Source organism: Podarcis raffonei, chromosome 5 (genome assembly GCF_027172205.1).
Source record: "Podarcis raffonei isolate rPodRaf1 chromosome 5, rPodRaf1.pri, whole genome shotgun sequence".
Lineage (NCBI taxonomy): Eukaryota > Metazoa > Chordata > Lepidosauria > Squamata > Lacertidae > Podarcis > Podarcis raffonei.
In genome coordinates this window covers 38,261,394-38,277,714 of record NC_070606.1, presented here as the reverse complement: position 1 = coordinate 38,277,714, position 16,321 = coordinate 38,261,394, and the positions used below count along the sequence as shown (strand labels likewise).

The following is a 16,321-nucleotide window of genomic DNA, read 5'->3' as shown; positions in this document are numbered from 1 at the left end:
ATGCTTCATAAATTATACTACTACTACTACTACTACTACTACTACTACTACTACTACTAATAATAATAATAATAAATGGGTGGGGAGGCAATTCAAATGGATTTCCTCCATTTCATAGCTTCTGGGATTATCCTGATGGATCCCTGCCTGTGCAAATGATGTTGCACGATTCCAGGAAATGAAACTATGTAAGCTGGATCCCTTCAGTTGCCTTTGTGTGTCAGCAGACTCCAGAGGAATCCATCCAAAAACAACCTGATGTAAGAAAATATTACACTGGAAAGAGTCCAGTCTAAAAACAATGCTCATTGTTGTACTATTAGGACAGCATTATACCCTGTGATTTTTTAAATGTTGACATTCAGATTCTGAGGCTGAAATTCGAGGTCAACGTCAAGACGTTAACGTTTTGTGAATAATTTCATCTTCGCTAAAAATGTATCGTGAGAGCTGATCAAAGACAACAAGTAATGCAGAGTTGGAAAGGGGCTAATTTGTGTATCATCTATATTGGTCTTCCCAAGTGCTATCAAAGAAATAATTTTTTTCCCAAATGGAATTTGCTAACTCTTTTTAACTTAGCTTAAAAGAAAACAAGGGTGCTTCTTAAATTTGCAGTTGTCACTTCCCCTTTAAAGGAAAAGGTGCCAACATCAAAGAAATGGAACAGAGTCCTCTATTTATAAACAGAACAAGTACATTGCTGGCAGCATCATCCTTGGCAGGCTCATGACCTTGTATCACCTCCTTATTTTGCCTTAAGTGGGCTTTGGGAGGGTAGCTTTCCTTATGCTGGGAATCTGCCAACAAGGATGTGATTGACACCTGTCAACAAGGTAGCAGAAAGAGATCATGTGCCTGAGTCATAAATTCCAGACAGATGTCAAGCTATAAAGGTTCCCATCGTGGACTTGGTTTTGATGGCTGGTCCAACATTTTTGGATTACCATCAAGTCCCTCTGTGAATCACTTTGAAAGGTTCTTTATATGTTACTAAAAATAGGATTCATTATTTCATACACTCACACCCAAGGCTGCTACCTTTGGAAGACTGAACTTTCCACAATGTTGGTCCCGCTTATGATTTTAATATTAGATTTATGCAAAGATTTAGTCTTTGCATGAGATTTTACTTAGCAATTGGAAATGTGCAGTTTTGCCCATTTCTCCGTTGGCTGTTCTCTAATCATCTAATGTACAGCAGTGATCCAACTGGAGCCACATTTGAAGGGCTACTTCAAATGCTGAGAAAATACATAAGGAGGAAGAGAAAATGCATTTCATAAATCATGTGAACAAAAAGGGGGGGCTTTATTCTAGCATTTTAAAATTGTATCAGTGGAGGGGCAATGCCTGTCAGCCTCACTTTTTCCACCTCCTAGCCTTCTGGCATTGAGTGGGAAGGTCAGAAGCAAGGATAAACTGAAGGCACTTCTAGTCTTCAAGGATCAACATGGCCAGGACTTGTGCATGATCAGGGTCTCTGATTGTAGAGAGGGTTGTAAGTTACTGGGCACAGTTTCAGAATGTCCAAATAGGGCTACAGTCCGATCTGTTTGACCCACCAAATATACCTCTATGATATAAACTTTCCTCTTTGAATTATCCCTCAGCAAATCTGCAGGGTATTGGTCACAATATACATTATGAAAGTTGGAGAATATGCAGAATATGCATCATGAAAGTTAGCGGCCTTGTGAGCAGGGAGGAGCGTGTGTGTTGCTATGAGCCCTTTTTTGCCTCAATAGGATACAGTGGTACCTCGGGTTACATACACTTCAGGTTACATACACGTCAGGTTACAGACTCCGCTAACCCAGAAATATTACCTTGGGTTAAGAACTTTGCCTTAGGATGAGAACAGAAATTGTGCAGTGGTGGTGCAGCGGCAGCAGCAGGAGGCCTCATTAGCTAAAGTGGTGCTTCAGGTTAAGAACAGTTTCAGGTTAAGAACGGACCTCTGGAACGAATTAAGTACTTAACCTGAGGTACCACTGTACTTGGAAATTCAACTGGATCTTTAACCCATAGAAGAGAACTGAAAGGACTCCCTCCATCTCTGTGCCTCCAATCACAGAAGACTGGCACTGCAGTTTGGAGAAAAAATTATCTCTTTTAAAACAACGAAAAGAAAAGAAAAGAAAAGGAAGAAGGAAATCTATGAAATTGTGGTATTTCTGTGAGGAGAGCGGCTACACAACATGGCACAGAAATATGTGTTGCATTGTTTATCATTAGTGTATCATTCATGTTGTCCTGGGCACTAGCCAATATGTGAAGATGTCACGTAGCACTCGTAACTACAATAGGTACATTTAGCTTGCGAGCGGAAAAATCATTTTTGTAATAAGACACTATTATACTTTTAATGCTAGGGAAACATACTGGCGACAGAAGTGCTACCTTGGAGTGAAACACCTGGCTGCTCTGAAAGAGCTGAAGGACAGCTGTTACAATCGTGACATTAAAAATACATCGCCCAGACTACAAAGAGTTCTTGCGGTAATCTCACCTCAAACACTTGAGACAAAATGCCATTGTCAGGTTTGAGCATAAAATGCAGCAATGTTTAATCAGGGATTATTTATGCCAGAGAAACAAAAACCCAAAGTTAAAAACTTTGGAACTGAAAAACTTTGAAATGGAACAGGTAAGAAACAGACTAGGGGAAGGTGTCCTTGAAGAGCTCTGGTGGAAACAGAGTCACCATTCAGAGAAATCTCATTTCTGCAACGGAGTACTGGTTTACAAGATACAGTATCAGCCTTCATAGGGCAGCTATCCTCAATCACCAAATACCAGCTGTTGATGCTTTTTTTTTTAAAAAAAAAAGATACCCAAACAAGTTAGGCTGCTACCTGAATGTACCAATTATTTGTTTAAGGAAAAAGTGCTGACATTTGCATACTTTTCTGTAAAAAAAGGGGGGGGCAAATGGTTCCAGATCGACTGAGAGGAGAGGATGCTGTTTCCTCTCCTACCTTTGTAGGGCTTGAGGACCAATTTTTGCAGTCCTACTGTCTGATTTTGAAGAGAGTCCAGGTTTCACTTAACACATTGGCATGAGTCAAAAATGAAGAAGGGGGAGATTGTTGCTCTTGCAATGTCCTTTGCCTCTGACATTTCTGCCTTGTACTTTTTATGAGCTTTCCTTGTGCAGCGTGAACGATGGCACCTCTAGCTTTCAGAGGCCACTTGTGATGTCTGCCAGTGTCAAGCTACCCTCCAGATAACCAAGCATGTTCCTTCCATGCTTCTCAGTCCTAATAAAATATGTGTAATGTCATCCTGCATAACTCATCTGGTACTCAGAGTACTCTAGCTGAACAACTTCTTCTCAGTCCTAATAAAATATGTGTAATGTCATCCTGCATAACTCATCTGGTATGTAGAGTACTGAAGTTGGGGCATGTCTGCCCCATAAAGAAAATGATAATCAAATTCTGCACTGAATTCTGCACCGAAATAAACTTTAGATATATATTTTTTGCAAGTGGAATAAATGGTCCCAATGACATCCTTAAAAGACAATTCTATACATCTCTAGTCAGAAGTAAGTCCCATGGAGTTCAGCTGGGCTTAAGTCCAGATAAGTGGTTATTATGGGACTGCAGCCTTATTCACTGGTTTGAGTTTAATTTATATAAGGAGGGACAGAAATGGAGATTGTAAGCAGGGATATGGCATTCCCCTCGACCCGTGGGAATTTTCTTCCTAAAGTAACACTTCATGCAAGGACAGCCGTTTGCCAAGAAAAGTCAGAGAGGGATTGTGGAGCATAATGCAATACCTGTTTGCACGTAGGCTATTTTTGCTTTGCTAACCAGGAGCAAGGTGCTGTGCAGAACACAGAAGCGACACACACAAGCACCTTAGCCCCAGAAGGTGTGCTTCATCCCCATCCCCATTTTATTTTGGTACTTGGCACATGGGGGGGCATCATTTAGGCTGTATACACACAGCATTTGAAATGAACGGAGGCCAATTATTATTATTTACAGTGGGCTTTTGTACACTGCGGTTTGCAACTACGGTATACACACGTTCATGTGATAACATCATCTCAAGTGTTGTATAGTGGTTAGAGTGCTTGGACTGGGACTGGGGAAAGGAAGGTGGAAATCCTCAACCAGCAATGAACTTCACTGGGTGATGCTGGGCTCAATCACTATCTCTCAGCTTAATTTACCTCGCAGGCTTTTTGTGAGGATCAAAACAGCGAAGTTATATATTGTTACAGATCTAGGGTAACAGAGGTTGGGGGTGAAAGGTCACCTGTAACTGCTAGAGTTAGGGAATGCTAGAAATTAATAAACAGTATAATTGAGATAATACTGAAGGGAAGATGCCAGATGTTAGATCTAAAATGCAGGCTGAACCAGGAAATCTCCTTGGGGGAAGGACCATCAAGGTGCAGTTATGACCAGTCATTGACCCTCTGCCTGAGCTCTGGGTAAATAGCAGAGTTGGGAGGGGGATTTACAGGGGGCATGATGTCACATAGGAAAAAGGTGTCCTTTTGAAACTGAGAGGCTGAGGAAGAAGTCAGGGTCAGCAAACTTTTTCAGCCAGGGGCCAGTCCACTGTCCCTCAGACCTTGTGGTGGGCCGGACTATACTTTAGGGGGGAAATGAACGAATTCCTATGCCCCACAAATAACCCAGAGATGTATTTTAAATAAAAGGACACATTCTACTCACGTAAAAACACGCTGATTCCTGGACCATCTGTGGGCTGGATTTAGAAGGCGCTTGGGCTGAATCCGGCCCCCGGGCCTTAGTTTGCCTACCCATGAAGAAGAGGGAGAACGGGATATGCTGCTGTGAAGGCCAGAACCATCTTGGTGAGTTGGCTGAAGAAAGGCTGGGAAAGAGGACAGAGATGTATGGGAATCCAGTGCTGGATTGTGAATGCTGTGAACTCTCTTCAGAGTAGATCCAGGTGTAAATATGTGTACAAGAAACCATATTTATTGAACACACTAGTTTCCACCGCACCTTGATTCCCCAATGGAAACAGCAGAGATTGGGGGTGGCGTGCAACCTTGGAGGAAAGAAGGGGTATAAAAGTAGTAAATAGCTAAAATGAAGCAGCAGCCTGTGATTAAAGCACTGGTGAAGAAGCTGGCCCAAATTCTGAAGCTGCCTTTCCCCCAAAAGTCATTTGCAATCCTGCTTCCCTGGAGCAGAGAGACAGCGGGTGTTTCCCTGGATTAATGATGTGGGTCATTGCTCAGCTCAAAGGCTGCATTGAAGGAGATGGCTGAAAACTGCTGCAGACAGGTGGGTGACAACCACCCTTCAGAACCCTTTTATACATTCCCTGTCCTGGACTGAGACTGAAATAAGAAAAGTGTGAACGAGACAAACAAACGGGATACAGTGTGGGAAGATTATTTCTGGTCTGCAGGAGGCTCGAAAAGGTGGCTGCATGCTTGTCACAGTCAAATAATTATAGGCAGGGGTCAGGGACCTTCCTGGAAAAGCAAAGCATGCCTCCAGGGCAGTGAAACCTTTACACAATGCTCCCGCATAAGTCATTGTTCAATGGCAATTATCACAAGATCTGGGAGGCCCAACAGCTTTGTAGCCATAGGGTAGAGGTGGAGGAATAGCCTCGCTGTCAATTGCCCTTTTAAACACACACATAGCTGGCTCAGGAAAGAAGTAGACAATCGGCAAACAAAACATAATTGTTGTTGTTTAGTCATTTAGTCGTGACCCCATGGACCAGAGCACGCCAGGCACTCCTGTCTTCCACTGCCTCCCGCAGTTTGTTCAGACTCATGTTTGTAGCTTCGAAGACACTATCCAACCATAACAATATATCACAAAATGGCAAGCTATTTCTGGGTGGGTGACCATGAAAAAATATCAATGGCGTATTCTTGCAGCTTGATCCTACTGGTGAAGCTTTGTACAGCTGCAGAAAGAGAAACAAGATCAACGGCTAGTATTTGCATATACAGCCATTATTAATGGCATATCTACAGAGGCCAGGCTAAACAACTGGCAACCCCAATTGTGGGAAGGGAGCACTGCTGATGCTAATTGCTTTTGGCTTTTGTGATGGCTAGTTGGGTGCTCCTCTCCTGCAGCTGTATGACAGGTAAGCTAGGCAATATTCTTCATAGAGAGCATATTAAAGCACATGCACAGAGTAGTGGTACTTGGGGGAATTTATCATGACCTATCACCAGGGTGAACAGACACAAAGGAGGACAAGGGTCTTGTACTTGTGCAGAGGAAGGAATTTTAGCAGGTGCGGTTTGTCATGCAAGCAAAGGGATTTCCTTCTTTTTACACAACTCACAGGGACTTTATTTGCCTCTGGGTGCCCTGCTGATAACCCCACAAATGATAGCCAGTAAGAATGCAAAACATACATCCCAGCCAGCGTTGTTGTAGATACAAATACACTTTCCCACCTATAAAAGTATTTGAATAGGCCTGCTTACTAGAATCATAGAATTGCAGAGTTGGAAGGGATGCCGCAGGTCCAACCCCCTGCAATTAAGGGATCTCAGCTAGATCATACATGACATCTGGTCATCCAACCTCTGCTTCAAAACCTCAGGCTCCCTGCTTGAGACTTCCCCGCCATCCATTAAGTGGAAGGGGACATGGCTGGGTGATGAGGATGCAGCAGAGGGCTGGGATCCAAAAGGATGTCCTTGCTCTCCTCTCACTTCATTCTAATTGGATAAAATGATTGGATAGGGCTGTAGCATTGCTTTGATTAGGGTAGGAGCTGGACTAGGACCTGCAAGACCAGGATTCAAATCCCCATTCAGTCACACTAGGTGACCTTTGACCAGTCACACCGCCTCTCAGCCTAACCCATCTCACAGGGGAACATCACCTCAAGCTCATTGCATGAAAGGTTAATATAAATTCAGTAATAATAATAAAGAATAAGTTGTTCCTTTGCACCATTTCATGCAAGCCCTGAACAGTTTTTGCAGACTCACAGTTGACCTATAAAAAAGCAGCAAGCGTTACCCATGCCTCTTACTTGTTTTATTTGCGTGAAATGAATGAAAGGACTTGGCAGCTGTTTGCTTAGTTGGGTTGAGAAATAACAGCTGCTTTTCATCTCAGTGGCTTTCTCCCGCTTTTTGGAGGTTTGCTATATTGCATCATGAATCCAGAGAAAAGTGGTCTTGCTTAGCAGACTAATTTACATAAGCTCTTGGCTCCAGAAAAAATAAATGACTGGCCTAGTTTTCTTGTTCTTCCGACACACCTATAGACTAATGCTACTAATAACTATTATTCAGAAGTAAGATTTCATATGAGGAGTACTTAGGATTGTGACCTTAATGGTTCCAGTAGTAAGTGGGAGATTGCATTCATATACAACTAGCAAACATAGGGCTAGTTAGTGCATGAAGGGGCTAAGACAATACAGCTGTGTTTCCTAAACTATTAGGTCATGCCCCTTCTTCTCCGATGAGGGAGGAAATGAAGCCCTCTCTTCCTGTCCACCCCCCTCTGCACCATGTAGCCAACAAAGGTGTATATAAGCTTGTTCGCAAGCTTAGAGCACGTGTTTGGAACAAGATTCTGTATTTTCTACCCAAAAGCTTTCTTCCTGTGTTCTCCTTGCTGTTGCATGGAACAATGCATGTGTCAGAACTTTGAATCTGTAAGTAAAGTATTTGAAACTTACTTAACATAGTGTGGTATGTTCAATGATAAGAGGGGTAGAAAGAGGTCCACTGTTTCAGTGAACTAAATGGGATATTTAAACAGATTTAACAGCCTATTTCCACACTTTACTGCTGTACAAGTTGTGACTTGATCTTAAACTCTGCTGGGACTTTCTATGTGCTAGTCCCATGATTTGAAACTAGGCACCCAGCCAATTTATTATCCATCCACCCCACACACATGGGTCACAGGGATTCATATATTTCCACTCCCACAAAATACAAAAACTAAAAGCCTCCTAACTTGTAAGCATGCTTAAATCCAATGTTCTGTAACAGTGGTGCAGGACCCGTGGCCTTTCAGATACTGGAGGATTCCATCAGCCCCAGCCAGCATGGGCAATGGTCAAGGATGATGGGAGTTACAGTCCAGCAACATCTGGAGGGCTGAAGGTTCTCCAGGACTGATCTAGAACATGAGATTAATATTGAGGTCACAATCAAGCAAATGTCTAGAGCTGCATCATACATTAGGCAGAAAATATGAAATTCCAAAATGTGCTGAGCAGGTAAACATGCTAAGGGCTTGGTTCTAGCTCCTCTTCCTTAATAATAATCTTCCTTAACTATATGCATGCATTGCTGGCAATCCTGTTCACATGCATAAGGGTAGCTTCCTTTCCTCATCTGCAAAGTGTCCCATGCCTATAATAAGGGGTGCCAACTTGAATAAAATATTGTGGGAGCCCAGGTAAGCCCCGCCCCTCATAATGGATAACATTACACAGTGCACACACATCATTTGAATGGGAATGCCAATCAACTTTGTGGAGGCCCAGCCTCCTCAAATGTTTTATTGTGGGGGCTGAAGCCCTCAGGGCCCCTAGGAGTTGGCTCCAAGCTGCTAATTACTGAGAATTAGAAGCAAAAAATTGGCAAGCGCAGGGATCTACGCCTTTCTTAAAGATGCAGGAGCATCTTTTTGCCCCTGGGCACCCAAATTACATGGTGTAGTCAGACTGGATCCTGAAATTTGGTAGTAAAGTACTATTAATTTTAATAGGAGTATCAAAGGAATAAAGTTATGGCTCTACATGTCTTTGCAGGACTGAATTCAAGAGATACAAATAAATTCTGTGCCCTTTTCGTTGCTCTATAGGGCCAGACATACTTGTCTGGACAGCACACTATCAGAAGTTATTACTGCATCTTTAAGAGAAGGGATTATACCTGTTGCACTGAAAAGGGTGGTGGTGGTGAAGCCTTAGTTAAATAAATCAGATGTGGACAGAACGGTCCTGCACAATGATCACCCAGTGTCTAATTTTTCATCCTTAAGTGAAGCTCTGGAAGCACCGCCACTCAAGGCAGTTTTGGATGATACTGATTATTTACATCTATTCCAATCTGGATTTTGGCCTAGTTATAGCACAGAAAACACCTTGGGCAGATCATTTGCACTGGAAAATGGATAGGGGGAGCGTGACCCTGTTGGTTTTTCTGGACCTCTCAATGGGTTTCAGTACCACCAACTACTGTCTCCTTCTGGGTTGTCCAACAGGATTGGGTCTCAGAGACACAAATTTATAGTGGCCCCAGTCCTTTCTGGAAGGATGAACCCAGTCAGTGATGCTGAGTGACTTCTGTTCCTCCCCTTGGCCATTAGCTTTTGGGCTGTCACAAATGTCCCCTATGTTTTTGAATATGTGAAACTGCTGGTGAAAGTTATCCAGCAAACCTGGGCTGCAATGTCATTAACATTTATTAAATCTGTTAATTGTTTCCTGCAACCTATGGAAGTCCTGAAGTGATTTTGTTGGCATCCGCCTGTCTCAGGAGGCAACGGAAGAGTGTGACTTTGCAGGCGAAGTCAAACCGTTGGAGAGTTAAGAGCGCCTGCTGTGGCTGTAGAGACCAAGACCAGGGTTTGAACCAGCCAGCCAGCCACAAAAGTCACTGAATGACCTAGGGTCAGTCATCATGTCTCAACCTAACCTACCTCACAGGGTTGTTGTGAAGATGGAGTGGGGGGGGGAGGAGAACAGTGTACACCACTTTTAGCTCCACAGAAGAAAAAGGTGGTATATATATATATGTGTGTGATAAATAAAACAAATATGGAAAAGGCCTGTTTCCTTGCAGCTGGGGCAGAGGGAAGTCGTGCAGTAAGTTACAGAAGAAAAATAAATAAAACAAAACACAGAAAGGTGCGCTATATAATGAAGCATTCCCCCCCCCCCAATTGTCCAAATTCATTCTGGGCCTATTTATATATTTTGTAAAAACTGCCTTAATTTCCTGGGTCGCCGGCAGGGGCTGACCTTGAGCCGAGGGTCTTCCCGCTGGAGGCTGTGTCAACAGAGCCGCATGCTTCGCCCCCATCCCACGGCACCTCCTGGCAGCGGAGCTATCACGCCTCCCCCAGCGCGGGCAGCCCGGCGCTGATTCGCTCGGCAGGCGCCTGGCCTGCGACGCGATTGGCTTCCGCGGAGCTTTCACGTGGAGCAGACGGCGCAGCGTTTGATAAGCAGCAGCAGCGAGGCTGGCGGGGTGCTGAGTCTGCGGGCGAGGATCGGGGGGACGCACTGGGTGAGTTAAAGCCAGAGAGAGAGCAAAAGTCCCGAAGCCTCGTGCGGAAGTTACTCCTCCGTCGAGCCGCGCGGAAAAGCCCCGATTGCCGTTTGCACGACCGTCCCTCCATATTTATGGGCTTCTCCTCGGGTCCACTTTCTTCTATTTAACGCAGGTGAGCCTGTTGTGTGCGTGTAAAAAAAAGGGGGTTCCTTTGCAGGGGGGAAAGGCCATGCCTAGGAATGAACGGGGGTGATTTCAGCAAGGTTGCAATCCTGCACCCACTTGCTTCGGAGCTGAACGCGGCGGGACTTGCTTCCGAGCAAGCAGGGGAAGGATCGGGGTGTTTTATTTTTGCTTCGTCATGAGTCGCGCTGTGGCCGCAACCTAGCGCAGGTTCTCTGACGAGGCGTTTTTGGAAAGCCGCATTTTACAGGAGGGGGTTTCGGATCCTGTACCTAACTCCTACTTAAGGAAGGTGCTGGCGTGTTTTCTGTCAGCAAAGCAACTTGCTCCTATCATCCTTCGTCTATTGGAGTTAATCTCTTGGTGTAGAATAAGGGCTTGTTTCAGCATAACGACCAGAAACTTCCCCTTAGCTCTGCAAGAAAATGGTTTCAGGAAAGATACCTGCGTTTCTAATCATGCAAACGCAGTGAAAAGACAAGGGGTTGCGTGAAAGGGGTTTTGCTCTGTGGGCTCGTTGTCTTCTGCTTCTTACCAACCTTGTCAGAATTGGGAGTCATCCTGTCATTGTCCTCCCGGGCCAACAGAGGGGTGGTGTTCATGAAAAGCCACATAAATAGCTATGCTTTGAAACCTTCCTCCTAGGAGTCTGGAAAATTCAAATAGCCTCATCGCTGGACTCCTCATAAAGTTGATTTGTACTTGCTTAGGCCTAAACGGTCTCTTCTGAGCTTGTGGAAAGCTGCAGTAAAAGAAGGCTTCTCACGCCACAGGCACCAACTATTGTAGTCTTAAGTGATTCCTCTTATAACCCCCTGCATTACTTTAAGGCTGTCATAAGTAACCATAGTTGCCTACAAGAAATGTACTGGGGGGGGGGAATAGCTGGCTTCCTGTATGTAATGTACACAGAGAAATTAATGAGATCTCTTAATGTATTTAACTATTGAATTGCTTCAGAGATGGATGAATAGGGATGTATCTGATTAAGTCATATTCAGAGCAGACCCAGTACAAACGATTCCTCTCACTGGGTCTACTCTTGAGTATGGCTAAAGCTGCAGTCATAGCACCACTCACTTGGGAACAAACCTTACTTATTTTGTAAGACTTGCTTCTGAGTAGACATGGGTCAGGATTGTGCTGTAAGTTGGATGCCACCTATACATTTTTTAAAAAAATAGGGTTGTAGGAAACATCATGAAAATATTGTCTGTATGTTACATAAGAGGTTCCATAGAAGGGATTTAAAAAGGAATTATTTCTCATGAATGTTACTTAGATGCTTTTTTATAATTTTAACAGAGGATAGGCATGCTTTCCTTTTCTTGTGCATTGGGAGCCGTGATTACCTTCCAAGTATGAACCTATAATCTAAGAACCTTATTCTGCGCACTCCTCCTGCTCTGAGCTTTATTGATAAAACAAATACAAAAAGCTTTCATAGGTGCAAAGCAAACATGAATTTAAAAACGTGGCTGACTCAAAATGGCATGTGGAATTCATCCAAGTGTTCTGAATAGGGTGTTATTATTTCATCAGTTCCGCATCTGGCTGCCAGTCACTGTTCTGGCTAATCTTGCTTGTGACTGAATTATTTACAGCCTCCCAGCCAGCAAATGATGAATTATGAACGAGGGTGAGTGTAAGCAAAGGGAGCCTTTTGCAGAGGCTTCCCTCCAGCGCATGTCCTCCAGTACAAATGCAATCCTAACTGATTTTTGTTTACGTTGCAGAATGATAGAAGTCTTGGACCCAAGGCCCCTATCCAGTTCTATCATGCCTGTAGATGTGGCCATGAGAATATGCTTGGCTCGTTCGCCACCTGTGAAGAGCTTTCTCAACCCACTTGGCGAATATCAGAGAAGGAACTTTGTGGATCGATTTAAGCCTCTCAGACCGTGCCTCAATGTGAAACGTGAAACTGAGTCCCAAAACAGTGACTGGAAGCGCTCTGCCGGACGAGCCAAGAAGAGAGTCGTCTTTGCAGACTCGAAAGGTCTCTCTCTCACCGCCATTCATGTCTTCTCTGAGTTTCAGGAGAATCCAGGGTGGGACCTTCAGTTTGACCTGCTAGACCTTGAAGACATAACTGCTGGCTTAAAACTACACGAGGAAAAGAACTTGATTCTGGGTTTTGCTCAGCCTTCGGCGGATTACTTGGACTTCCGGAACCACTTACAGAAGAACTTTGTGTGTCTTGAGAACTGCACCCTTCAAGAAAGGGCTGTTTCGGGGACTGTGAAAGTGAAAAATGTGAGTTTTGAGAAGAAGGTGCGGATTCGGGTCACCTATGATTCGTGGAAAACCTATTCCGACATAAATTGCGTCTACATGAACAACGTGTATGGAGACTCTGACAACGATACCTTCTCCTTTGCTATTGACTTGCCTCCAGTCATTGCCGCTGAGCAGAACATTGAGTTTTGTGTGTATTACCAAAGCGACAAGCACACATTCTGGGACAATAACGATGGACAGAACTACAAGATTGTCCATGCAGAATGGAAGTCGGATGGAGTCCAAGTGCCGTCTCCCAGGAAAGGCTGCATGACTCTCAAACCGGCAAGAAAAGGGCACGAGGCAGGCTGTGAACAGCTGGGTAGCCCTCGGGTAGCCAGTGGGCTCTTCCCTGAATGGCAAAGCTGGAGCAGGATTGAAAGCTTGTCTCCATATTGGTGAATGATAATAGAACTCAGAGGCATCTGTTGCCACCTAACTTTAAACTTCCCAATAAGCATTAGCAAGCCACCTAGAAGGGTAGGCTGACTACTTTTTTTAAAAGGGAAAATGACTGTGAACATTATGCATTTACATTTAAAAACAAAAAACTACCAGCCACATCTTGGACTTCAGAGGGGAGGGAGAGAGAATATGAATTTCCGTGAGAACATCTCCTAATGTAAAAAACGAGAGATCGATATACCATTAACTTGCTGTCCACTTGCCTTAACTAGGGGGCAGCAGAGAAGTTTGTGAAGAAGTAATAGTGTGTGTGGTGGCTTTTTGGGAAGCTGTGATTGTGTGAGGGGGAATGTTGCAGAGGTAGCCACACAAAAAAACCTCGTGCCTACTTTTTAAGTTGTAGCGGAGATTGTGTGAGAGAGGCGGAACTGCCAAACCTGAGGCCTGAGTCAAGACAAAGCTGGTCTTGGCCAGAATACAATTTGGTATTTAGGATTGTGGTGAAAAGGGGCCTCTTAAGTGGGAATGAAGTGGAGGGAGAGAGAGAGGGGGGGAGAGAGAGAGGAAAAGGGGTATGGTGTACTTTAGGGGCAAAAGTAAAGCATACAGCAGGAAGCAGTGTGCCTTGTAAGAGCTGTACAGACAGGCAGCACTTCTAACAGACAGCACTTTCCCCATCAGTGAATTACAGCAGTGGGGAAAGCTGCATCTGTTGAATTTCTGACCATTAGGCTTAGATATGTGTGGAGGGGGTGAGAGGAAGTGTGAAAAGCATAAGGGGCTGGGGAACTGTTCATGTAAATAGGCCCCTGCAAAGCTGTAGACTTGATTTCGGGAATCTTGTCTTTCAACTTGCCAAACAGTAAGCTAATTTTTGCAACCGCACTTCACAGGTAGATCTTCATCCTATGTACACAAAGGCTATGCCTTAAAAAAACAAAAATAATCACACAGGGTTTCCTGTGATTGCACGGTTTTGTTTTTAAGAGAGACTGAATGAAATGCCTTAATCCTGTAGACACTGGCTGCTCAACTTGCCTTGTTCAGTGTAGAGACAAACTCTCCTATTATCTTGCTTGTTGTAGAGTTTAGTAATATTTTTCTTCTCCAAGAAATAGCTCTTCACAACAGTAAAATAAAGCTAAGCAATTTAAAAGTCCTTCATATTGAAGGGGTAATAATGTAGCTGCACTTCTCAAGCTAATTGGTCTAAAATAACAGTATGCATCTTGCACATAAATAGAAATAGTTTTCTATACACTTTCTCATACCTCATTTTTATTGTAGCTGTTACAGACACAGAAAGCTGTTGTTGTTGTGACTTTCTGATTATAGTCTTTAATCTTCCCCAGATATATAGCATTTTGTAAATAATAGTGTAATTTTGGCACGGACTGTATACGAAAAAGCCAATCGGAATAGGAGTGTGTGTGTACATATCTCTGTGTTCACTTAACCTGTTTTGTAGTGGTGGTGTCTATGGAAAATGCAAATCACATCATTATTCTGTTTGTTCCACCAGTACTGACATGGAATTTGTATCGCAAAAAAGGGAAAAGCCTCTTCTCCCCCTGGCCCCCCCACTGTACCACACTACTGTGTAAACAATTCACTTTAAAAAATAAATTGTGTTTTGATAATTGTGGCAATCTCTTTCTTGGGAAGGACTTGAACATCATAGCATGGCCTTAGCTGAGGGAAAGGTAAAAGCTGGGATTCACTGGGTTGTTCAGTCATTGGCAGAATCAGGTGGCAAACAAACAAGAACCCCAGGGGATATGTTCCCACCTGCTGCTGGCCATATCTAAGACCTCCCTCTTCCAGAAGTCCTAATCATCGGCTAATGGCTGTGTGTGCTGCTGAAGAGCAGAGAACAATTAAAAGCTACTGTTTAACCCACAAAGCTTCCAATATGTCAACACCCCTGGCTGTGGCTGCAGTATAATCTCTTCCACAGTTCCCCACATTCAGCGGCAGAGCATATGCCCGCGCTGCCCAGGGTGGGCGTGCTCCCAAGGGAGGCAGGGCATGGAGGATGCAAGGAGCGAGCCACCAGTGGCAGACATTTGGCACGATGCCCGCCCTCAACTGTCAAATGTCACCTCCCCTTAGCGAAGACACCCAGGGTGGTCCACACCCCCTACCTCTGCCCCTGCCCACATTCTCACTTTGTCATGCTCTTACGTTCTGTCGTCTATCCATCTATGATGCTGCATATGAAGATGGCTGCTGGGTAGAAGCTATACAGAGGACACACACAAACACACAAGCTCCAGTATCCCCCATGTCCATGCTTTCTCATGTCAGCAAACTTGCTAAATTGGATTCCCTGCTGTAGGGCTGAGGGTATGTGTGTGCCCTCCTATGGGAGTCTCACAGTCTGGTGTTCAGTAGCATGTCTGGTGCATCAATGAAATGGCATGCATTGTGTGCCTGCCCTGGTATCTGAGTGTGGGTGGTACATTAATCGTTCTGTTTGCATATATCAGTATCTCTGCACCCTGCCCTTTGCAAATGCAAACAAAGGCTGGATCATGCTTTAATACAGTTTTCCCTCCTCCTTTCTGCTTATATGACTAGGCATATGTCGCCGAATTTTTAAATTACTAATATAGGTTATTTGATAACTAGGAACTTCAGTCAACTGCAATAATTGATAAGCAAACAATATCTTGCTTGAGTAGATTAGCCTTGAGATGTTTGGCTACCAAGCCTTTTCCCCAAATAATAATGTAGAGTTATCTGTTAGATATAGCACTGTTGCAAAGGATCTGGGTAGGTTTTTTGGGCCCCAAAACACTTTATTCAGGCACACTTGGAGGAAACTTACCATATTTTTCTGCGTATAAGACTAGGTTTTTTTCAAAAATTAAGGGGTGTCTTATAAACGGATAGTGTCTCCCCCCATTTTCTTAAATCTGAGTCCCCCAAAATAAGGGGTGTCATATATATATATATATATATATATATATATATATATATATATATGCTACTTTTTTTGAGATCCATTTCAATCGGGTTTAGGCCCAGTTTGGGTCGCCCAGTAGGATAACCTCTGTCAGAAGAGAGAAAGGGAAAATACGTCCCTGTTTTTTGCCTCAACCTTTTTTGATATCAGCGACTTGACTTTTGATATCAGCGACTTCAACTTGCACAACAGAACTTCTCCTTCCCCTCTTCTCTCCCCATCCCCCAAATCTGTTCCAAAGGGTCAAGAGATCCTCTGGA

At 43.9% G+C, this 16,321-nt stretch overlaps 1 protein-coding gene across 1 annotated transcript; it reads left to right on the top strand.

Moving 5' to 3' along the window:
• Positions 1–10,148: 10,148 nt before the first annotated feature.
• Positions 10,149–14,733, top strand: PPP1R3C (protein phosphatase 1 regulatory subunit 3C). Its single transcript, XM_053388690.1, has 2 exons — positions 10,149–10,397; positions 12,145–14,733. Exon 2 carries the CDS (start codon positions 12,146–12,148, stop codon positions 13,088–13,090), a length of 945 nt encoding a protein of 314 aa, XP_053244665.1. The 5' UTR covers positions 10,149–10,397; position 12,145; the 3' UTR covers positions 13,091–14,733.
• The last annotated feature ends 1,588 nt before the right edge of the window (positions 14,734–16,321 follow it).